This window comes from Magnolia sinica, chromosome 7 (assembly GCF_029962835.1).
Source record: "Magnolia sinica isolate HGM2019 chromosome 7, MsV1, whole genome shotgun sequence".
NCBI classification, from domain to species: Eukaryota; Viridiplantae; Streptophyta; class Magnoliopsida; order Magnoliales; family Magnoliaceae; genus Magnolia; species Magnolia sinica.
Window position 1 is genome coordinate 47300699 of NC_080579.1, and position 25746 is coordinate 47326444.

Consider the following 25746-nt stretch of genomic DNA (forward strand, 5'->3'; position numbering starts at 1 on the left):
TCTCTCCTTTCTTCCTCTTTTCCTCCTCTTTCTCTTTCTTAATCACATCCACATGGTATCAGTGTGATTTATCTGGGTATCAATCTCTTCCTTCATTTTTAACGTTTTTCCCTTTCCTTTATTCTTTTATTGTTTTGAGGTGAAAATCTAAAGCCGTTGGGGGCTAATGTACTCAAATCTCTCTTAACCACCATATAGTAGTTGTGTGCTCGTGTCCCGTGCATGTGTGAGGCCCACTTTCATATAGATCCATCGTGATGGACAAAAGTGGGGCATCGTGCGTCTATGGCCAGATTTATGATCAGATTTGAGGTTGAGGGTATTTTTTGAACTTGTGTATAGCAAGGGTTAAAGAATAGTGTACGTGTGGAGGTTTTGAAATAAGAAGTGCCATCAAGTGTTCGTGTTTGTTGATATATATCGGTTTCTAAAATACGTGTTGGGTAAGTTAAAGTTAAACATTGTTCCTCATGTGTTTGATTTCTCCTGCACCTATGGATGTTAAGAATGAAGCTAAGACTAGTCTTTTATCTCTATTTGAATCGACGGACTTTTAGATTACATCAGCTAAAGTCAATGGAGCAAATTACTTACAATGGGCTAAATCAGTAGAGGTATTCCTTATGAGTAAAAGAAAATCCAAATATTTGACTTGCCCCAAACCTGAAGAAAGTTGAATAGAGTACAAAGATTGGTAGTGGAGGATGTTCAAATTAAATCGTTACTATGGAATAGTATAGACCCTTAGATTGGTGTAAACATGATCTTTTTCAAGACTGCAAAGGAAGTATAGGAAAATCTATTTGGGCAAAAGAACTTAACTCAATTCTATGAGTTACTTCATAATATCGTTTCTCTTCAACAAGGAGATAAAAACATCGGTGAATATTATTCAGCCTTATGAGGCATGTGGAAAGAACTAAATGTATAACAACCTTTGTCTATTGATTATGAGACTGAGATGACAAAGAGAGAAATTCTATGTTGCTAAATTCCTCTTTCATCTTCGACTTGAGTTCAAGCCTATCCAAGCTCAGATTCTTGGAGATAGTGGGATTTCATCCATCAATGAGGCATTCACTCATGTTTAGCGTGCAGTTAGTGTACATGGTCCCTCTTTGTTAGATCGTGCTTTATTTGTTTCTACATCTGGTAGAGGAGATGGGGGAGGCTGTGGTGGTGTTCATGGCCTTAATGGCTATTTTGTGGAAGAAATAATTGGAGAGGTCGTGGTACAAAATTCAGTGGTAGTTAAGGTCATGGTTGTGGCAATTGACAGTGCACTCATTGTGGTTTTACTAACCGCACTGTTGATACATGTTGGGATATTGTTGGTAAGCCTACTTGGGAGAATCAGGTTTGGTCTTTATATGATGTACTGAGGATTATATCTCCAAGCTTATCTCCTCCATTTCCAAGCCTAGTACTTCAAGTGATATAGTTACTCTATCCAAAGATGAATATGTCAGACTTCCGAAAGATTGCTCCATTCATGCATCATCCTCCACAACCACTCTCGCTAAGGAAATATATTTTTTCTTGCATTGTTTAATAGTGTTCCATGAGTCATTGACTCGAGATTTTGATCATATGACTAGTAAGCACCACGTATTGTCTCAGTTAGTCAAGCCATTGTTCATTTCTTCTATCAAATTAGCAAATGATACTTCAACCCATGTATCTAGGTTGTGTACTGCCTGTCCTACCTTGTTACTTTCATTGTTGTCGGTACTTTATATTCCTAAATTTTCTTTGAGTTTATTGTTAGTGAGTAAATCAACCAAATTTTTAACTTCTCCTATTACATTTTCTCCTTCTTATTGTTAATTTCATAATCTAAAGACGAGGAGGATGATTGGTGGAGGGCATGAAGCAAACAGATTTTATTATCTCAATAGTTGGGAATCAGTCAATCACTTATTCATGCACTGCCCTTTCTTCACCAGTGTTTGGTCAGCAACCTTAAAATCCTTTCATATTTCCTGGGTTTTCCCTGATGCGACGGACCGGCTTCTCCAAGCTTAGCATGGCCCTTCTTTTGGCAAGGAAAAGAAAACAGTGTGGAGAATGGCTATATTGGCAGTTTGGTGGTCTATATGGGAAGATAGGAATGGGAGATGCTTTAACGACATCTCCAACTTGGCGGAATCCGTACTCCTTAGAGTCCATCATCAAATAGTTGAATGGGCCTCTATCTTCGTTAATCTTCAGGGTTGCAATTTGTTCTGTAACTGAGGGGATTCATCTCGCTATCTCAGCGAGTTTTATTCCCTTTCTCTCCTTTCTTTTTGCTGTTTTCTGCTTTTTGTTTTTCTATTTCTTTGCTTTTCCTTTTTAATAAAGTATCCGTACCTCTCAAAAAAAAAAAAAAAAACCGAGAGTTGCATTACAGACAGACATCTCTCCAGATTAGTGAAATTTCAGTCTTACTCATCTATTGTTCAGTAGTTTGAAGAGTCTAGTTCCATCATTGTCACGTGTGTCTAACTCAGAGTATGAGGCTTGTGAGTTAAGCAAGAACCATAGGGTGTTGTTTCTTCCTCGCATGAAGAAAAGAAGTGATGAACCTTTTCATTTTGTACACTAATATTTGGGGCTAGTTTATCTTATTGATGTATCTACTTTCAAGTATTTTGTTATTTTTGTGGATGATTATTCTTGAATGACATGGTTATATTTAATGAAAGATAGTTGTTTTGGTAGATCTCACCATGGATGGATTGTGCCCCAAATGGCAAAAGAATGGATGGCTACAATCTTCATGTTTTAAAACATTTGGGCCATCCATTATGTTGGACATTATATGTGGATCGTCCATCATATGGAGCCCACCTTTGATATGGACTGTCCATCGTGTGGGCCAAACCTTCAAAATTGGCCTTCCATCATGCGAGGCTCGTCTTGGATGTGGACCATTCATCATTAAGCGCTGACCTTTGATGTGGACCATCCATTATGTGGGGCCCACCTTGATGTAGGTCATCCATCATATGGGGCTCACCATCCATCGTGTGGAGTGCACCTTCTGTGGATCATCCATCATGTTGGGCTACTTTGGATATGGGTTGTTCATCACGCGGGACCTTAGATGTGGACCGTCCATTAGGTGGGGCCCACTTGATGTTGACTGTCCATCATGAGGGGGCCATACTTTGAGGTGAGCCATCCATCATGTGAGGCCCACTCCATCCATTATGTGGGTCCACCTTGATGCGGTCCATTCCTTATATGGGGCTCACCTTCAATATGGATCATACATCTTGTGGGCCTACCTTTGATGTCAACCGTCCATCATGTGGGCCCACCTTTAATGTCCACCGTCCATCATGTGGGTCCCACCTTTGATGTGGACTGTCCATCAGGTGGGGCCTACTTGATGTGGATCGCCCATCATATGGGACCACACTTTGATGTGGATCATCCATCGTGTGGGGCCCACCTTTGATGTGAACCGTGCATTATGTGGCCCCACCTTGATGTGGACCATTCATCATGTGGCACCACACCTTCAATATGGGTTGTTCATCATGCGGTCCCACTTTTGATGTCCACCATCCATCATGTGGGTCTCGCCGTTGCCATGGATCATCCATCATGTGGGGCCCACTTGATGTGGATTGTCCATCATGTGGGACCCACCTTTGATATGAACCATGCATTCTATGGGCCCACCTTGATATGGACCATTCATCATGTGGGGCCCAACCTTCAATATGGTTCGTTCATCACGTGGGCATACCTTTGATGCCAACCTTCCATCATGTGGTCCCACTTTCAATGTCCACCATCCATCATGTGGGTCCCACCTTTAATGTGGATCGTCTATTGAGTGGGGCCTACTTGGTGTGGATCATCCATCATGTGGGGCCACACTTTGATGTGGCCCATCCATCATGTGGGGCCCACCTTTGATGTGATCGTGCATTATGAGGGCCCACCTTTAATATGGGTCATTTATCATGTGGGCCTGCCTTAGAGAGATTGTAAAGAGACGATAAGAGGGCAAGATGGGATTACCTAAAATGTTTAAGGATGAAACAAAAAATGTCTATCTGCTTAACCAAATAAGCTCTTAAAAAACTGATCTCCCTATTACTTATTTTTAAGAGCTTTTTTGCTAGTTTCTAAAAAGTTATAGTGGTAAAATAAAAGCTTTATTAAACAGTATTTTCAAAAGTAGAGTTTATTTATTTATTTATTTTTAGAATAAGCAAATAAGCTCTTATTAGTAGAGGTGAAATGGCCCCTTAGTCTCTTTTCTCTATTACTAGTTGTTTAGGACATGTTGGGAATTCTTGCTTTTGTTGTTAAGGGTGTCATGGTCATTATTTATGACTTAAAATAAAACAAAAGAGAGAGGAGTGTTAACCCTAATTTCTACTCTCTCTATCTCCTTTCTTCCCCTTTTACTCCTCTTTCTCTCTTTCTCAATCACGTAAATTCATTAAAATGATGCACTCACAAACATTTTGATTACATATCCCTTTGTGGCTAGATGATTTAATGGACTTTATGATCTCCAATATCTCCATACTATTTAAAGGCCACTAGTTTAAGCAATGATCTATGAAGTGCTTCTACAACCAAATTGAAATTGCAAGTTGATCAAAACCACCATTGCAACAATTTTATCTTCTCAAACTTGTCTTTTCCTTATTTATTTTGACTGTAGAATCACAACCTTCATCTATCCTATGATTTCCATAATTATATGCTTCGTAGCATGGAGGAAGAATTCCGGGATATTGTCGGCATCAGGTATTGCCCTTCACACTATACTTCTGTTATACTAGTGAACCTTTTCCCTTTTCCAGTTGTTTGATTAAAGAGCTTTGATAAGCACACATGCATGTGTAATAAAGCTCATGTACATGCCACACATGTGCCAGCATGGCAAATAGGTGCGAGATCTAATCCATCTATCAGGTTGGTACGACCTTCTCTATGTTTTCCTAAAAATAAATCTGGTCCACTCAGCATGTGGGCTCAATACTGAAATCAGGCAGATGGGTTGGAAAACTTCAGCCAAGTTTTTTCATGACTGTACCTTTTTTTTTTCCTTCTTTGCTTGCGAACTTTGGACCACCTGACCAGTGAATCAACCTGATTCTTGGGCTAGGGCATCAATAAAGTGGTTCCTTTCTGATGGATGGATTGGATTTTGGATCGATTATGCCAGCGTGGCACATGTGTAGCGTGTGTATGAGCTTTATTGCATGTGTTGGAGCTTTTAGCACTCATGTTTTACAGATAATTGCTGAAACAATTTCATCTTCTTTTTTTTCTTTTTTTTCTTTTTTTTTTTAATGTTTCTTCTTCTTTTGTGATTGGAAGATAAAAGATTTTTTGTTTGTAATTGGACTAACTTTACTCAGCTGTAATGAAAATTCGTCTCTTATATTATTATTGTTCATGTCCAATAAATTGCCATATCTCATCTAAGTTGAAAATTCAAATCCTTTGAAATATTAGCTCCCGTAGACATTTTTTTTTCTTCTATTTTCCACCCAGTTATGTGTTTCTGAAGACATACTTACATTTTATGTGATTCGATATGTGTTTTTGGGCATGATACTTCTTCTACTTCCATACATTCATGCCTATTTGTGTGAGAAATTAATGTAGCACGTAAACCTACATATTGATTCTTCTATCTGATACGAAAAAGCAAGTGGGAATATTCAAACCATCGACAAACCAGATGCCCTAATCTTTAGGGTTCTATTCCTTTTGGATAGAAAAATCCTAAAAGAGTAGGGATAGCTCGTGCATTCAAGCCCTGAATATCTTATTAAACCCAGCTGAGTTTTTTCTTTTCTTTTCTTTTCTTTTTGTATTAATATTCCATAACATTTTGTATCGGCCTCTGGTTGTTAAATTGTGCAGTGTCCCACTTTGGGGTTATGCCATAACTTGCATGCTTGTAAACATTCATGGTAATTTTCTTGAATCACAAACCCTGCTAGCAAACCTCTTTCAAGTGCGTCAAACCTTTTCTTATCTGAATTTTGATTTCTGAAGCATGAACAATGACTGATCATTCAGGTACAAATGCGTACTTTTGGTTGTCTTTCATTCCAGCTATTGTAAGTCCTCAACTTCCAACAGTTCTTCAGCTATGCCTGTTTAATTGCTTCAGTATCACTTATGCTGAACTTCTCTCCACTTCTACTAACAAACTCATTGGATTTCTGACGAAAAAAAAAAGTTGATCCTGCTAGTGGGTACAAAACTACATCATATAGTGTCGCAGTTGGCTCTCGAAGCCATGAATGCAAGTCACCCTATGGGATGTCAGTTAAAGCCACGAGATGGACTCTTCTGGTTTGGGAAGCCCAAACTGCTTTTGTGGTTAATACAAATAATTTCTTTTCAGGTAGGAGCAAACATAAAAAATATACACTTGACTTGAATAACAATTGAGATGGGATCTTATTTTTCTTTGCATTTTATTTGCAGAATGCATTTGAGATGGCAACATTTATATGGTCATTGGTAAGCCTTCTTATACAGAACTGTTTGCATGTTTTTCCACCGCAGAAATTAATAGATGGTCCTAGCCACTGCTTTGAGGTCTTTTGAGGTTATGAACAGTTGGAAAAAAGGTCCAACTAACGGTCAACAATCAATGCACAAAATCCTCAAGTCAGTGGCTAGAAACACTCGGCCATTGCTTTTTTCTTTTTCTTTTTTTTTTGGGGGGAGGTTTTTTACCATCCATACATGGTAGGATCAAATAGATGAATGGCCCTGATCCTTCACCTGTGTACCATGTGTATAGATATAGAATACTATATAACTAACTCATTGTTGGAATACATGTCCGTTTGTTTTATTATCATCGGGAGCATTCTTCAAATTTTTCTTTATCAAATACTTGTAGAGAACTTATACAGGTGTAAGGGGTACTTCATATGTTGTCTCTACTTTCTCATCGTGTTCTCCTCACAAATATTTTGTTTCCTCGTTTGATCTCGTTTTTCCTAATTCTCTCAGTAATCTTATATTGGCATCAGAGCAAGGACCAATCACAATGATAGTCTCCTTCATTGATGTCATTTGGCCATACCATTGACTAGTGTTTTAAATATCAACAATATCAGCCAATATATCCCACGATATATCTTGTATCTCACCTACGTGATACAAAATGCACAGGTGGTGCCGATATATCCCACCTAATCAATCCAGTGAGCATTTTAAATTTTCGATCCATGTTTTTGTTGTAAATCACGTTAAACCAATGTCAAATGGTTACAAATCTATGTTTCTTCATGTTTTTTTATGAAAAATTACGGACTTGGAACTTCGATTTCGAGATTTGGGGGAGATGGGTCTAGTTGCAGAAAATTGAGAAAAAACAAAATTTCTCAATTTCTCACAAATCAATTGCAATCTTTGTATCCAAACACAAAATTAAACTTATATGTAACCTGATCTAGTGATTCTTCTTTTGCTTTTGAATGTGTTGCTTGTGTTTCTATACATGTCTTCTTACGTTTATAAATTATATGGATAGACTTTGAATATACTTGCATCAGTTCAATTGGAAATCACGTATATTAGGACCCCGTACAAAGGAAATGCGTATTATGTGCACTTTTTTGATTTCTAAGTGTGTATTGATGTCTTTTTCGACAATCCTTGAACTTTTATTGAAACATTTGACCAATTTCCCAATGTTCCCGTGTTTCCCAACAACAGCGATACAACCAATATATCCCATGCGATAACCAATATTTATCTGTATACCAAGGGTGCGATACATTACGTGATAACGATATTTAAAACATTGCTGTTGACATTAGTAGTTGTGGTTCCATATGAAAGAGCAAGAATTCAAGATTTTTTTTTGCTATTTTTTTTATGGAGATAGGGTGAGATTTGATGTACGTTTTGTTGATTATTGGAATTTTTTTTTCAATTTTTTCTTAAAAATTCAATGCTTTGTTTTGTTTTGTTTTTTTTTAAAAATAATTTTCAGTCATTCATTTGTTTTAGTTTTTGCTTTTTATTTTTTATTTTTATAAAGGGAATGGAATTTAAAGGGAACAGAATTTTTATTAAATAAAAGCGCAAAAAAAAAAAAAAAAAAGGCACAAAAAACAATAGCCCAAACAAAAGAGACACATTACAATCATCAAGAGCCTTTAAACAAGAGGCTCCCCACAACCTCTAGCCTTACCCTACTAACCACCTCCAACACCAATCCATTCTTATTCCAAAAAAACCAACTGTTTCTTAGTCCTTAAGACTGCCATCAAGACCAAGCAACACACCACCGTTGTTTCCCAATCCCTCCTCCATGCCAAGCAATGAGAAGGTCTTCAATTGTCCCTGCCTCCCTGGCATAACCCTCGAAACTTTGAAAAAACAAGGAACGTCTCCCACACCTTTTAAGCAAAAGGTTCATGAATGAAAAGATGATTAATTGCTTCGGCATCTTTCATGCACATCACGCAAATGTTGGGAAGCACCAACTACCTTTTCTGAAGATTGTCAATTGTTAGCACCCTCTTCCTCCCCACTAACCACATAAAAAGCTGCTACTGTGGGAGGAACGCCATAGAACCAAATCTTGAAATTATAATCTCTTCTCTCTCCCAACGAAGGACTCTGGGAATCTAGTAGAAAGAACAGATAGAGAAATGACCTGACTTATCTTTACTCCACACCATCATATCCATCCCCAAAGGATGGAAAGCAAAATCTTGAAGCCTAACAAACTCATCCACTTCCTTGTCCTACAAATTCTTGCAGCAAGGAGGAGACCAGACAACTGCATCTTCATACAAAGAGAAGCAACCTGCAACTGGAATATTTCTTTCGGCAGAAAGGCGAGCTAGCCTTTGGAACTCAGCCTGGAGCCTTTTTTTCCCAAGCCACACCATCTCAAAACCAAATCCTCTTCCCGTCCCGAAAGAGAATAATGCATTTGTTAATTGATTGATTCATTGATATTGAAGCCAATTGTACCCCTGATGATTTTGTTGGAGATCACATCTATGATGTTTGATTTATAAATAAATAAATCAGTTTTATGTGTTTTTAAAGGGGCCGAATTTCGTGTTTTTTTTAATGTCTGCAATAACTTCCATTTTTATTTATTTATTTATTTATTTTTTCATGTTGTTGATGCAAGTGGTGTGGAACTAGCCTTCTTATACTCTGTGAGATTTCTGTGAGCTCATCTAAGCAGATTCAATTTCCCTTTTTAAAATGGCAATGGACTCTGTCCTCGAGTATTGTAACTAGTCCGATTATGCAAGCTAGTTTGAGAATTCCTTAGATGGAGAATCTGAGGTTGCAAATCAGTGGACAAATGAAATTGGGCTATCTTGAATGGTCTGAATCAACAAGATTTTACATCAGTCTGTGAATGAAGCTGGGTTACAATACGGGTAAAGTTGTCAAGCTGCCTCAACATACCTATCATATGACAAGTAGGATGCTTAAAACTTGGTAATGTCTTGGTTGTTGCACTCCATGCAACCAAATGTGGTCCTCACCATAGGAAATCTTGTCTCCATGATGTCACTTTTCACGAGTCTTCCCATTCTTCTCTCCTCTGATCAACAGTTTGCATCTTCTTCTTCTAAGATGGAGCCTCTTCTTGCCATTGCCTTTACTACTCATTTCATTTCTTCAAAGAAATCCCCAATTGCTACTTAAGAATTGCAGGTTTATACTCTACAGAGGAAGAAAGTTGAATTCACAACCACCTCAACTAACCAACCATCAGTCTCTTCCATAATCCCTTGTAATCCTCTTTCTAATGATTCCCCTTGTCTCTTATCCTCTTGAACTTGATTTGACTATTACTATTTGCGAAGGTAATAGTTCTTGTACTACTAGGTATCCTACTTGTGCTTGCACTTACCATCCCCTTGGGAAATTGTGTTTCCTATAATTTCATATCCTTCATTTCATGCATTTGTTGCTTAGTTGTCTTCTTTTGATCCTTCTAGTGTGGTACATTGCTTTGCTCATCTAAAGTGGAAAGATGCATGCAAAGGAAGTAGAAGTACAAGTTCTTGAGAAAAGAAAACATGAGTTTTAATGGATCTTCTGGAAGAAAAAGATTTAGCAGTTGCAAGTGGATGCTTACTATTAAGTAGTGTCCAGATGGCTCCATTTGCAGGTATAAAGCCTATTTAGTTGCAAAGGTCTTTGCATAAACATTTGGTCTAGAGTAGACTATCCGGACACAACTGGTTCAATTGCCAAGCTAAATTCTATATAAATTATTCTCGCTATTTTTATTTTTTTTTTGTTACAAATCATGGCCTTTATATCAGTTGGATGTGAAGGATCTATTCCTACATGGGGACCTTAAGGAGGAAGCTTACATGGTGTTTCCTCCTAGATATGTTTGTAGGCTTAAAAAGACTACGGTCCTTACATATTAATCATTCTTTCTTAAGTGAAAGAAATTTATTTGTCATGTATATGATCCACTTTTGGAAGTTTTTAAATGCTCATTTCTCTTCTTAATATGTGTTTGTTAGAGCTAAATTGTATGCCATAACGAACTCCAAGATAGCTTCTCCCATCTCATTTCTTCTCCCAAAACCATATCCTTCATGTACCCTTTCATATGCTCTACTTTCTTTTCCTATGTGACCATTTAAGTCTCCTCCTACAAATATCCTCTCTCCATTAGAAATTTCTTGAATTACTCTATCCATATCCTACCATAACCGTCTCTTCATTCTATCCTCTAACCCTGATTGTAGTGCATATGCACTAATAACATTGATTATCTCCTCTCAAAACTCATAAGTTTTATTAATAAAATCATATCACTTACTCTCTTAACATCACAACTTTATCTTTTAAATCTTTATTAAGCTCCATCCCTACCCCATTTATTTACATCTAAGGATTGAATTTACCTTTCACATCCTTTAGATTGCTAATGGCATATTGTGTCTAGAGCACTTATACTTTGAGGTTTACTCCTTAAGATGAGATGAAAGGAGAAGGCCAAGAGGTTGTTCTTGAAGATTATTTATACGAGGCTTAAGCCTAAGCGTTGTGGCGTAACTCTTGTGTATTTAGGCAAAATAGTTTTTTATTTTTATTTTTATTAAAACAGTTTTCTACTCATTTCCATGTATGGATTATAATGGGCTCACTTGCCATGAATGATCCATGCTAGTGGAAGATACCACTGTGCGGGTGTGTATATTGGGTTCCATGTTTATTTTGGCCCACTATATTTGTAACTTGTTAGTTCCATGAGTTGCATTTGGATGCACAGATAATCTAATCAATCAAATTTGGACCTTAGTGCATATACCATCGAGAAAAATCACATCGATCAAATTATTCTAACCACCTAGAGTGTACTGTGCAAAGCCTCGTGTTTAGTAGGATATTGTAATTCCTCATTTTCACAAACCATGTGACTCATGTATATTTGTTGAGACTAGGTGATTCATGATTCAATATTACTAAATCATATTTCCCAAATTAAGTTGGGTAGCACCAAGTCATGCAATGTTTTTATTTTCAATCCTACTTAATCGGTCCCTTTTTTCTAACTATAACATGCAAATAGGAGCTCTAACCATGTTTTTTTTTTCCTTCTTTAGCTATAATAAAACCACTTTACTTCGAATTAGAAATTCCATGGTTCTAGAATATGTTTTTGTAATGGAAATTGCAAGTTTACTAATTAAGATTAGGGGGGTCAATGGGCCAGGTTGGCCCGTCGGGCTTCTAGGCTTGGTCCACCTAAGCTGGGACATGGGCTGGAGTATCAAGTTTGAGGGCTAGGCTCGAGCTTAATATTCAAGCCCGTTTCAAAACAAGGCTGGGCTTGGACGTAGATGTCCAAAAGCTCGTCAGCTGGGCTTGGCCTAAATAGTGGGCTCCACCCACAAATCTTTTGTTGACTCCCATATAAGAATTTATCCCTAAGACTCATTGCTGTGATGTGATTTAGAAGGTGTTATCTCTTCTCATCATAAATAGCTAGGGTTTTCATTTCCTTGGATGGATTCAATTTTTGATGGAATCTAACAGATGACCTAATAGCATGATGCATCTAATAATTGTGGTTTTTTTTTTTTTTTTGGTTTCATGAAATGAGGGTTTCTTGAGTTTTCTAAAATATGAAATGTAGAAAGAAGATAACCGTGAATTTCCGCACTCTCTTTGGGAGGGTTTTTTTTTTTTTTTTTGGAATTTTTGAAATATGAAATGTAGAAAGAAGAAGACGAACTTGGAACTGCCTCTCTCTCTCTCTCTGTCTTTGATTTGGGCTTGGGCTGGACTCGGGCTAGACTTTTTTGGCCTGTCACGGGCTTGGGCCTAGGTTGGACAATGCGGGCCGGGCTTGGACAGAGCTCGACCTGGCTGTTGACACCCCTAATTAAGAGTTAGGATTTGAATTCTTCATTGGAAATTCACAATCTTGTTTAGCATCTTCAATTAGTCTCATAGGTTATGTGATTTCATTTTGTTCAAACCTTCATCAAGGTTCCAAAATCCAGCTCATGATTGTACAATTGTGATCAATGATTATAACAAATTGCGGAATATAAACAAGTGCAAATATACTAATGAACTAATTAGTATGCCCAGTAGCATACGTTAGAAAATTACAAAAGATTCATTCTATGCTGCTCTATAAGCCTACTTGAAATGCTCTTTCTAACGATATTTTGATTTCATAGCATGACATTGGATCCGGGTATTAGTTTCATTTATTTTATTCTTATAAACTACCACTATAGGCATCCTTATAAAGAACTTTTCTTCAATGTTTTTCTTGTGAAGAATAACAAATTGATACATCAAAATAAAGAGAACTGACCACCTACAACCAGTTCTAGGCTACTAACTTTTCTGACTAATTTTGACAAGCATTTTGCCCTTGAAAATATCCAATATTTACAAGGCAAAAGTGGAAACAAAATTCAGCGCCATTAAGAAAATGGGTCGTACCATATGACTAGTTGTAAATTACTAATTCTCTAAAATAAATAGCTTCTTATAATATGTTTTATGGTAAGTAGCTTCTTATAATATTTTGTAGGGAATTTTACAAAAACCTACTTTATTAATATTGAATTTAAATTCCAGTATGTTTCTCAAAAAGGTTTTCAATAAGCTACATCATTAATTTAGGTAATTATCATTAGAGTACCATCCGTTAGATTTCTTAATGGAAAGTTGGGGTCAACCATGTGAGCAAAGGGGTAGGTAGCTTGGATGGGCTCCACCATGATGTTTATGTGAAATCTACCCCGACCACCAGGCCTGTCACCCCATGTTAGGTCTGGGGCCCAAAAAATCAGCCCCATTCTTGATTTGAGTGGACCACATGATTGGAAACATTTATAGGGCAGCCCTCACCCTCCAAATTATTTTCCTTGGTATGACCCACCTAAATCACGTATGGGCCTAATGTGGTGTAATACGAATGAGAATCATCAACCGTATACAGTTATATCAAATCCTAGAACCAAATCAATGCCCAAACACATCCAATCCAGTAATAGAGATTCTTCCACTTGAAAAGAAAGGAAAAACAATGCAATAACCAATGAATAATTGAAGCTCTCATCGGTTTTGATGGTTTGGATCATACGCTCCACTTGTGAAAGCATGCACTTACACAAAACCTAGCCTAAGGATTATAAAGAAGACAAAAACGTCCAAAAAGTTGTGGAACATTTTCTGTTTATTGAGCATTTATATGAAGAAAACAATAGAGAAGCCCTAATACTAATATGGGCCTTTCATCAAGTATAAACTACGGGCTAGATGTTATAATTTTAGCCCTCCAATCCAATTTTAAAAGAAGATGACTAAAATACTCCTATCTACTTAAGTTTGACATAAGCAAAGGAAAAAAGAAATCAAAATTCATCAAAAAATAAGATAAACTTTGGAACCAAAGATAAATGTCACTCTTTTTTAGACTTAAAAGTGTACCACCAGTGCCACAATGCTTGGTTCACTGATGGGTCTATGGATTTTGCCCATTATGGAAGATATTTGGGCCCTTTTCCACACCCTAATCCATCCAAAACTCCTAAGCAAGTACATCAATCCAATCCATCAACATTTGGTAGTCCATGTCCTCATCATAATGTTTGGGCCCGAAACATAAATTTTGGTGTGTCAGCTAATGGTTGGAGTGGATTTCATATTATCATCACAGTGGGCCCTGTAAAAATCAAGAGTGGATGTCTCTCTCCCAACTGTTTACTTTCGTGTGGCCCACCTAAATCACATGTCAGCTTGATTTTTTTCTCAGGGTCTAACTTAGGATTACACATTTATTGGTTAGAGTTGATCTCACATACACATTGAGGTGGACCCGTCAAAAACCAATGGTGGGCGTCCCCTAAAATTCCCTTTAAATCTCAGTTTTCTTAGAACAATTGTGAGAGGTGGGCCACCCTTGATCTTTTTTCAAAGCCCACCCTATCATGTATGTGTCAAAAAGATTGAGAAATAGAACCATATGATTTGATTCATTCTCAATAGCCATGAGATGATCATCTTAGGGTGATTCTTTTGTCAACAGATGCTCCTATTACACTCATAATCTTTGAAGGACAAGAACCAACTATGTAGCGTCTATAACTCTATATCGACAATTCAAGTATTGTATATGACATCAATATGAAGTGGATTTCACATACACAACATGATGGGCTCTGAGAAAAGATCAAGGGTGGCATCTCTTTCGCAATTGTTACCAGAAAACTAAGATTTAAAGGGAACTGTAGGGGATGCCCACCCTTGGTTTTTGACGGGTCCACTTCAATGTGTACGTGAGATCTATTGATCAAGTGCCTTTAATCTAGTGCAGAGAAGCCCTGTCTCAATTTGATCGGTGCCCCTTTTGGTTCGATTGAATTAGAAGTGGATTCTCATATTGCACGCTTTCGGTTCGACTAGATGGATGTGAGTCGGTTCCTGTTGGTCCCACCGACAAAATGCATAAGTGCAGGTTTTATTTCCCAATTCTGTACGGGTGAGTATAAATACTTTTGCTAATTGCGATTGGGGTAGAGAACGTAGAGAGCTTGAGAGCCAAAGGGTTTTGAGTGGAAAGTTGGGGTTTCTAATGTAAGTTGTTCCATCTCTTGTAACCTTCTTATTATAGTGGATTGATCGTTGCTTTGTATCATGGTTTTTTCCCGCAAGGGTTTTCCACGTAAAATCTCATGTGTTCTCTTTGTTTGCTTGGATTTTTCGTTCTCTATTGCTTGTTTGATTTGATCTGAGGTTTCTTTCACGCCCAACCAATGGTATCAGAGCATAGGTTGGGGTATTAGTTTAAATATGGAAACATGGCATCGAGGGGATCAAATGTAAAGTTCGAGACAGAGAAGTTCATAAGCAAAAACAATTTTGAACTATGGAGGTTAAAGATGAAAGCCTTCGAACTTGATCAGAGGACGATTAACACAATCCAATTGTGCTTGGCCGATGAAGTCCGTTATAATGTCATCGATGAGATTACTACTGTGGGCTTATGGACGAAGATAGAGAGCATCTACATGATGAAGTCGCTCACCAATTGTCTATATCTAAAGAGACGGTTTTACACTCTGAAGATGACAGAAGGGCCGGATCTCTCCGAGCACATAAATGACTTCAACAAGCTGTTTTCTAAGTTGACAAGCATGGAGGTGAAGATCGGTGAAGAAGATAAAGCCCTAATTTTGTTGATATCTCCCAAAGTCCTATGAGTATATGGTTGATCCTTTGTGCTATGGTAGAGATACCTTGAACATTGAGACTGTTATTCATGTCCTTCAATTAAAGTAGATAAGAAAGAAAAGCAAATGCGAAGGTACTTCTATGGATGCATTGTTTGCTCGGGGAAGACCATTTGAGTGAGAGAAGGAGAAGTCGCGATCTAGATCCAAGTCAAAAGGCAAAAGTAAGTTGAAATGTTGGAATTGTTAGAGGATGGGATGTATAAAGGACTGTCAATATCCCAAAACTCGGGAGGAAAAATCATATAATTCGTTGAAGGAAGCCAATTCAACGGAATTAGGTGAAGTATCGGATGGTTGTGACATGTCGTCAATGTCCAAGACCAGTTGCTTCTATCAGGAGTGGATTTTGGATATGGGGGCATCGTACCATGTGTCCTTATCGGAATTGGGTCACCACATATAGCGAGTATGATGGTGGCCTGTTTCTTATGGCAATGATCATGTCTGTAAGATGGGCGGAATTAGTTCGGTTCACATCAGGATGTTTGATGGGGTGGAGCATACTCTGACCAATGTGAGGCACGTTCCGGATTTGAAGAAGAATATGATATATCTGGGAGCTCTAGATGCTCTCGGGTGTAAGTTCGCTGGTTATGAATGTGTCCTGAAGGTTTCAAAAAAGGCACTCACAGTTATGAAAACTTAGAGAAGCAAAAATCTTTACAAGTTGATCGGGAATACTATATTGGGTGGAGTTGCAATGTCTGTAGCGAAGTCCACGTCAGCATGTTTGTGACATGCGCACCTAGGCCACATGAGTGAACGAGGTATGAAGGTAATTATTGACCGTCGTTTAATTCCTAGTTTTAAAAGTTTTAATTTAGATATATGTGAGCACTGCATATATGGGAAATAATCAAGGTTAAGCTTTAAAACCAGGAAGCATGTTAGTAAAGGTTAGTTGGACTATGTGCATTCGGATGTATGGGGGCCGTTGCCTATTGTTTCTGGAGGAGGGTCGTATAACGCCCCGAATTTCCGTGGCCCGAGTTCGTGCTCGTCCCGAGAATTCCAAGTGTTAATACTTACATGCCTTATTTCAATTTTGAGGTTTATAGAATATTTCCTCACTTTATTTATAAGAGTGGGTATTCACGAGAAAGAAATTTCCTGTAATTCTTATTCCATTTAAAATAAAAGGGTTCATAAATTATCCAATGCTCACTCAATGGGAGCTTATTACATTGTTTTAAGAATGCAACAAAGGTAAATAATCAAATAAATTGTAGAATTGTCCTCCTTTCTCAATCGGTCGCCTCTTCTCCATATTGATCCTCGTCCGAATCATCAGCGCGTATTTCACCTGCAATATCTATACGGTTCGAGAGGGTCAACGCCCTACTCATAGTGGTGGTTGCCCTTTAAAGTTTACGATGATTCAAACAATTCATAGAAATAATAGAAGGGTTCCAATAAATCTCATACTCCACAGATAGGGTTGATTTCACATAAACATCACGGTGAGGCTCAGCGCATGGCCAACCCCAACTTCCATTAAGAAATCTAACGGAAGGTACTCAGTGATAATTACTTAAAACTAATGGGGTAGTTTATTGAAAACCTTTTCGAGAAAGGTAACAGAATGTATATTTAATATTGAGTAGGTAGGTTTTTGTAAAATTACCTATTTTTTATGCATAGATATCTCATGAACAAGTTGTTTTAGATACTAATGATATTTGCATTCAGTGGGAAATAAAGGGACCATCATGTTTCATGAAGAACCGTGTGTTCCTTATTATCAGATTGGTATCAGGGTATGTATTTGTCATGTTAAGTAGAAATTTTTGTAATGTACTATCCATGTTTTTATCAATTTTTATTTGGACAGCTGCTACAGCTTCTCTGTCAAGTAGAATTTCACATCATACTTTCCCATGCAAGATCCAAACCATTCATCAGGTGGGGCACTTTGTATTCGTGTCATGTACAGAAAATGTGGACCATTAGTTGATTGATTTCACCCATCCATTTTTCACACTTGTGTGGCCCAATTGATGACTGGATCTACTTACTTTTGGGCCACACTAAATACATGGTGGGGTTATCACATGGGCAGTTACATGTATGATTCAGAATCTCTACTATTGCAACTTGTCGTCACATGTTTCTTTTAGTTGTCATCTCTTTTTTACTTTAATGTAGCATGTACAATACTGATGTTTAGTTTTAGATATCCATATTAGAAAATGTTATTCTACATGAACTGATTCCATAGAAAGACGACCAAACTAAAGCCTGCTAACTAAGTTTTAGCTCACTTCAGTGATTATACTTGATCTGTAGGAAAATACCCACGTATAAGTATAACGCGTTAACTACTAAATATAAAATCCCACGTAAAGATTGTTCCTCATAGTCATCCATAATTAGGAAAATACTTTAAAAGTCCCTTTAGAAAGAAGTTATTCATGCTAGCTTGGTTGAAAGAGATCACAAAGACAAAATGAACTAACTCTCATATCAATCCAAGTCAGAAGCTGTTGTGCACAAAAAAGACCGAGTTGCATAAAATCCAAAGTGTACAGATTTAATGAAGTTCAACAAAATTCAAAACTAGGACTAATTTTGATAAATTTCTGAAAGTTTATTATTCTTCCAAACAACTTGAATAATTTTCAATGAGAACATGATAACTTTATTTTGAAACTTAAATGATCTAACATAGAAGTTCCCAAAGTCTTCATCGATTTTTAAACCAAAGTTAAACCCCACAATTTCAAAAATGAAAATTTCAAACATTCATGCAAGTTAGTCCAACAAAACCAGCAGGGGCACCTTAGAGGATCCTTCTAACCAAGATCTGCTCCTACTTTGAATCTTACTTCAGATTTTTCATCCTTGCTCCTGCTTCATGGAAATTCATACTGCTAATAATTTGAAGCAGACGCTTATCTGCTTCCATACCTGAATCTATTGTCGCTCTGCTTCATGCTTCATGCTTCATGCAACTATCAGACTGGAGACATTTTTGTGTTGTCAAAATTTTTATGACTTGCAACCGGCAAGTAGCTTCTGGACAAGAATAGCCAATTTGGCCTTTGATAATTGTTAAATCTACACGTTACAACATCAGCAGAAATATGATAGACATGGCGAATCTTCCTTTAATCACTAGTGCTTACCCAACTCTTCGTATTTCGATATTGTCATCCTTCATGCATATAAATTTCTGCAGCATAACTGGCTCATGTAGAGAAGATATAGACTGTCTTTTTTCCACCTTTTTTTTTTTTTTTCAAAATCTCAAGGATACTTGACAAGTTCAACTGTGTATTGATTATTGCAGGGTTGTTTTTCAATTTTGGTGTAGCTATAACACATTTCCCCTATATGTTATCATTACTCAGGTTTGAAGCCCTTAAATTTCAGTTAATTCCTTTCATTTCTAACTAGAAAGTGACATAATTGCAATTTGGAGCCGAGACTGTAAAGGGTCTCATTGTGCCAGACAGGCTGGGCCAAGTCGATTCAGTTTGGGTACAGATGCATTTCCATGTGCATGCACATGTATGTTTCTGTGCAAATGTCAAATGGACAGTCTGATTCTTTCAGAGTCTAGTTTTTAGTGGTTTCGTAACTCCTTTAAATCTATCCTTGGTTTTGTAATTGAAATTTGCTGTGTATGTTTTTTGCAATTTACCCATGGAATGAATGATACCTGTAATGGTCATCTCAAGGTAGCCTATATAAACCTCTCTTGGGGTCATCTGGAAATAAACAGAAACAAGCTTTCATATCTTCTCTCAAGTTAACTTCTCCCTCTGTGTTTTCTCATGTGTGTGAGCCTGTCTGAGCTAAAATCCAGAACAGTGCCTCATTTTCTCAATTTGGCCATGCAACTAGAGTCAACAATCACTTCAAGGGCGTGCCTCTTAATCCTGTGGGAATTCTTCTGTGAGAACCAGTACACCTAGATCTCTATTCTAGTGGGGCAGAACTTGCCCTAAAATTAGCCATCTGATTGTAAACAGACCTCAACTGCTGCTTCAGCTGCTTGTCAGCTATGTCATTCATCTGCTCGTGAAACTGGCCAATATCCTTAGTGTGTATTTTTTAGTTCATAGCCTAAAATGTAGAACCAATAATTTTAGGATTTGCCCTCCAAATAACTAAAAACTAAATCAATTCCGAGCTAAGCCCAATTTTGCAAGTGTATGATCAGATCAAACCCAAGCCTAGACCTGATTTTGATTAATAAAATGCCAACTGAAACACAATGAAGGGGGGCGTGACTAGGTTGCAATGCAATCGATCCCACTCTAATCACTTTTCCCACGAGAACACAGGTTCTTGAGATTGGATTCCGGCCAAGTGCCAACACAATCAGCAGTATACTGTCAACAGATGAAGTCCACAGTCAGTAGGGTTTCTACCACCTACTGACACGGATTCTTGGGCTCCATTTTTTTCCTAGAATTCTAATCCTAAGAATCTTGAATCCTGTTGAGTAGAGAACTTACATTGTATGGGCGGAGAAGGTGCCTAATACTTCCTTCTTCCTTGTTTGGAATCCTTGGGAAAGATGGACCATTGGAGTTTGTAAAGTAGAAAAGTTTTGAAAGAATGGAAAGACCAGTAGGGTTGGACGTCCAACCATATAGTATTTATAAGAAAAAATATGCAAATCACATAAAATACCCCCAAGTAAAATGGTTAAACTAGAAACAGGAAAAACCTAAGAAAGAAAATGAAACTAGCAGGCCTAAAGCCCGACAGCCTAAACTAGGGGCCCACAACAGGTCCATATATGCTATAACACTCCCCCTCAAGCAGAGGCATCATATCAATCATGATCAGCTTACCTTAAATATGCCTTCCCACTTCAATTAGAAGGACCTTAGTGAAGATATTATCTGTAGACCTAACAAAGGGAGTATTAACAATGCCAACAGTAACCTTCTCACGAATAAAATTACAATCAGCTTCAATAAGTTTTTTGCGCTTATGAAAAAGGGACTTGGAAGTGATATGAATTACATCCTGATTGTCACAGTACATAAGCATAGTTGTCACCAGAAATCCGACTCAGCGATAAAGCTTTTCAACCACAAGATTTCTCATGCTGTATTCGCCATAGATCGATATTCAGCCTCAACACTGGATCATACAACAACAGTTTGCTTCTTAGTCTTCCATGTAATAAGATTTCCTCCAAAATAAAGTACTACACATTGTTGTAGAACGACAATCATCAAGAGAACCTGCCCATCATGCATCTTAATAACCCTCAATATTCAGATGATTATGACAACTAAACAGAATACCACATCCTAGAGAAGACTTGATGTAGTGAAGTATGTGATGAACAACTTCTAGATAACTAGAGCGAGGTGCATGCATAAACTGGCTTACCTAATTGATTTCATGAGATAGGCTAAGACGAGTAATAATTAAATATATCAACCAACCAACCAGGTGTTGATACATTCGAGGATCATCAAGAAACTCCCCATCCTCAGCCTAAGGTTCTTTTTAAGCTCTAATGGGGAATCAAGATATTTGAGAGTAAGATTACCAATTGAAGTCAAAAGATCAATAACATATTTTCACTACGACAAAACAATACCTTTCTTTGAACAAGAGACTTCAATGCCAAGAGAATATTTAAGCAGTCCCAAATCCTTGAAGTAAAAAACCTTGCTTAGATAGAGCTTAAGTCAGAAATCTCACTAGTATCATCACCTGTAGCAATAATATCATCCACATACACACTGACAATGATAATACCTTGCACTTGTTGCTTAATGAACATTGAGTGGTTTGACTGAGTACGGGTAAATCTAGTACCAATCAAGGCCCCACTAAATTTATCAAACAAGCCCGAGGGGCCTGCTCTAAACCATATATCGCCTTTTTAAGACAACATACCTTATTTTCCTCCCCTCTCGAGTAAAATAAGGAGGAAACATATAAATTTTCTTAGTCAAATCACCATTTGAGAAGGCATTCTTAACATCAAATTGGTGCAACGGGAAATTCAAATTAGCAGCGGGAGAAATGATAAAGCAATAGGAGCAAAGGTTTCAGAATAATCCTCAATATATGTCTGTGTAAACCCTTTAGCTACTAGACGGGCTTTGTATCTGGCTATACTACCATTAGGGTGGTATTTAAGAGCATATACCCAATGACACAACCCACCAGAGTCTTCTCAACAAGTAGTCATCTCCCATGTATGATTCTTCTCAAGAGCAGCGTTCTCCTCCTCCATAGCTTGTCGCCACAGAGGAGAAGTCAAAGCCTCTTTATAAGTTTTAGGAATAATAGAATAACACTAAAGGGTAGAAACAAAAGACTTGTTTTCATGAGACGAGGAATGATTTAAAAAAATGTAGAATGGGATGGCAATACAATCTTTTAGCTTTTCAAATAGCAATAGGTAGATTAAGAGATAGATCTAAATATGGATCAAAATAAATGGGAAAGCGAGTAGGCATACAATCAGTGCCTAGATTCAATGGAGCATGACCTGTGGTGGACTATGGAAAGACTAATGTTGGAACATTGCTTCTTTCATGCACCTTCAAGCCAGGTTCAGTTGCCTTGGAATCAGGAACCACTTTATTTGGAACATCATTGGGTGGAGAACATGCCTTTGAGATGGAAAGAATTGGATTGTAGTCAAGAACAAGTATAGGAAGAACCATTAACCAGTGCTCTTCATGATCTTTCGAAAAATATGGAATATTTTCAAGAAACTTGACATCCATAGAAACATAACATTCTTTATTGACTAGATGAAGACACTTCTACACTTTTTGGAAGCTGAATATCCCAAGAAAACACATTTAATAACCCGATCTGACAATTTACTTAGACGAGGATATGTATTAAAAATATAACAAACACACTCAAAGACTCGTAATGGAATTTCAGGAATCGGGTAGAACGTTGAGAAAATTGAATGAGAGACTAACTATCAAGAACCATAGTAGGCAAGTGATTAATTAAATAATAGGTAGTAAAGGCAACATCTTGACCAAAGATACTTAGAAACAAACATACTGGTAAGAAGAGGACGAGTAATTTCTAGAAGATGTCTATTCTTTCTCTCAGTAATACCATTTTTTTATAGGGTTATATACATAAGTGGTTTGAGATTTTATACCATGATCCTGAAGATGAGACAACATAAAATGAGAAAGATTCCTTTACATTGTCAGTACGGAGGGTTCCAATATTTATATTAAACTGATTTTTAACCCAAGCATGAAACACTTTGAAGAGTGAACCAACATCATCTCTGTTTTTAATCTAATAAATCTATGTTCATGCAAGAAGCATCATTAATGAAAGAGACGAAGTATTTATATCTATTAGAATTAGCCTCCATATATCATAATAAACCAACTAAATAAATTTATTTGACTTTTTTTCCTAGAGGAATAAAAAAACCTATGATGTTTAGCCAAAACATAGGCCTCACATTAAAAATTCTTGATATCATTAGACTAAATTGACAAATGCAACAAAGATTGTAGGACCGAACTAGAAGGATGACCAAAACAATAATGCCAAAGAAAAAGAACTTACTTTTTATTTTTATTTTTACAGTAAGACCCTCACTAAACTATCTTAAAGAATTTTTATGAAGACTGTATAGCCCATCCTTCTCAAGTCCATCACTAAGCAAACTTCTTCGTCTTCTGATCCTCAAAGACACAATGATTAGGAAAAAATGTCACACTAAATTTTAGATCCTTAGTAATCTGATCGACAGACAAAATATTAGAAGCAATATTAGGGACTAATAAGACAGAAGACGGAAAAATGGTGAAGCTGAAACATTACCCTTTCCCTTAACAGGCATCAAGGTACCATTTGCTAACTTCACATGACCTAAATAAAGATATGAGGTAAACGAATAAATAGAAACAATTGTACCTGTCATATGATTATTGGACCCCGAATTAATTGTCCAAGGACTGGACTTAGAAGAAGTGTGAAGACTAGTGAAGGTACCTTTCTGAGCTAAAGATGTAGATGGAGTGGTCTTATTCTGGATGACATCCCTTAGTAAAACATCATACTCACTTTTTGAGAGATGAATCACATCCCCAAATGGTTGACCATGAGTGACTTTGCCAATGGAGCCATTTCCCCAACAATACTCGCAAAGTCTTTATTATATGTGGTAGCTAAATTAGCAGAATGGCCTTGAGGTAGTCTACCATTAAGTACCCCGCAACAATCAACAATGTCAATATTGACCATAATGAGTGCACAAACTGTCTCCAACACAACCACAACTAACATCATGCCCATGCCATCGACCTGCATCTTGACCTCCTTGTCTAGTAGCCCTACCTCTTCTAGTACTAGCATTATAAAAATTTATAAACCCAATTGCAAGAGCAGATTTCTCAACCACAGTAGGTCCCATAGCTGCATGGCACCTCTCATCTCTTAATAGCAAAGCATAAACACTATTTAAGGAAGATAAAGTAGGTAAACCAAGAATCTGAGCCCAAACAAGTTCAAAATTAGAACTAAGACTCGCTAACAACTCAAATATTCTCTTTTTCTCAATATTTCGCTTATATGCTAATGCATCAATGGTAGAAATAAATTGGAGATCATCTAGGAAAGATAATTTCTGCCACAAACCACACATCGTAGCATAATAATTAGAAAATGAATGCTTCCCTTGTTTGAAAGTCCCAATCTCTTGGTAAATATAGTAAATCTGAGCCATATTAGTTTGATCGGTATACAATATGTGAGCAGTCAACCAAATCTCACGGGCAGTAGATAATAAGAAAATGCCTTCACTAAGTTTTAGTTCCATAGAATTAGAAGCCAGGACATGACGAGCAGGTTATTTGATTTCCAATCTCCATAAGAAGGATCTAACATAGAAGGTTATACTTCCATCTATATAACATAACTTCTATTTTTATTTTATTTTTATAATAAACATATCAACTACTTTTGACCATTGAAGATAATTACTGGACTTAAGTTTATGGGTTGTAATCTACAACTCAAGATTTTCAGAATGAACAATAAATCTCTCTATCATAGAGTTGTTTGAATCAACTATCTCATACCTTAATGAAGAGGCCATATTGAATCCACACAATATGGATTAAAACCCAAGTCAAAATAATAGTCAAATCCCAATTCATGAAAAACCAAGAAGAGAGAGAAGGAAGATGCTATGGTTGGATTAACACATCTGAAAAATGAGTTTTACCATACGCAAATTTCAATAAATTTGGACACTAAAATCTGTTCAAACAACAATTTAACATTAAAAAAAACCTTATCACTACAAATAGATTTAACAATTCTAGAGGAAAAACTACACAAAGTCCAACAGACACAAACTTCTAGCAAACCGCAAAAACGTTATTAACGAAAGACTTCAAAAAAAAAAAAAAATAGTAATAAATAAAAATCAAAACCTTGATTAAAGAAGATCGTCCAGTAAAATCTTCTCTTAGATCTCTCAAAAAAAGGAAATAAAAAAGAAAAAAAAGAAAGAAAAGAGCTGTAAGTCTTAAGCCTCAAAGAAAACCTGCGATTTGAATTCCACCACAAATCTTCATAACCTTAAAAAATCTCTAGTTACAGGTCACCCCCTCTCGAATCAAATCAGATCAGTTGGTAAAAGGAAGAAAACGAAGAGAGGAAAAAGAAATGTGTTGAAGGAGAAAGATCAAGAGAGGCAGGAACAAAGAAAGAAACACTAGGACAATCTCTAGGCTTTAAGACCATGTAACGTAGAAAAGCTTTGAAAGAAAGGAAAGATCGATAAGGTTGGACGTCCAACCCTATTATATTTATAAAGCAACATGTAAATTACTGTAGACACCCCACTCAGGCTAGCAACCTGATGAGGCATGGATGGTCCTTAAGAGCCATTGTCCCAAACCTTTAGCTATACCTAAGCCATTACCCAAACCCTTAGTCATCCCCCTAAGCCATTTTCAAGCCTTAACCAGACCTAAGCCATACCCAAGCCTTAGCCACCCATTTAAGCCAAACT

General features: G+C 37.1%; 1 protein-coding gene across 7 annotated transcripts in view; it reads left to right on the forward strand.

The window, feature by feature from the left end:
* The window catches only part of LOC131251323 (MLO-like protein 4), a 57277-nt gene that overhangs the window by 22417 nt on the left and 9114 nt on the right, over window positions 1–25746 (forward strand). For 2 of the 7 annotated variants that reach the window (XM_058251980.1, XM_058251979.1), the window contains 7 exons: window positions 4673–4758; window positions 5887–5936; window positions 6046–6086; window positions 6209–6376; window positions 6460–6495; window positions 17442–17509; window positions 19042–19102. In XM_058251980.1, coding sequence (XP_058107963.1) covers window positions 4673–4758; window positions 5887–5936; window positions 6046–6086; window positions 6209–6376; window positions 6460–6495; window positions 17442–17509; window positions 19042–19102 — 510 coding nt within the window. The remainder of the gene's footprint in view (window positions 1–4672; window positions 4759–5886; window positions 5937–6045; window positions 6087–6208; window positions 6377–6459; window positions 6496–17441; window positions 17510–19041; window positions 19103–25746) is intronic. The other 5 variants (XM_058251983.1, XM_058251985.1, XM_058251982.1 and 2 more) reach the window with 5 other exon arrangements.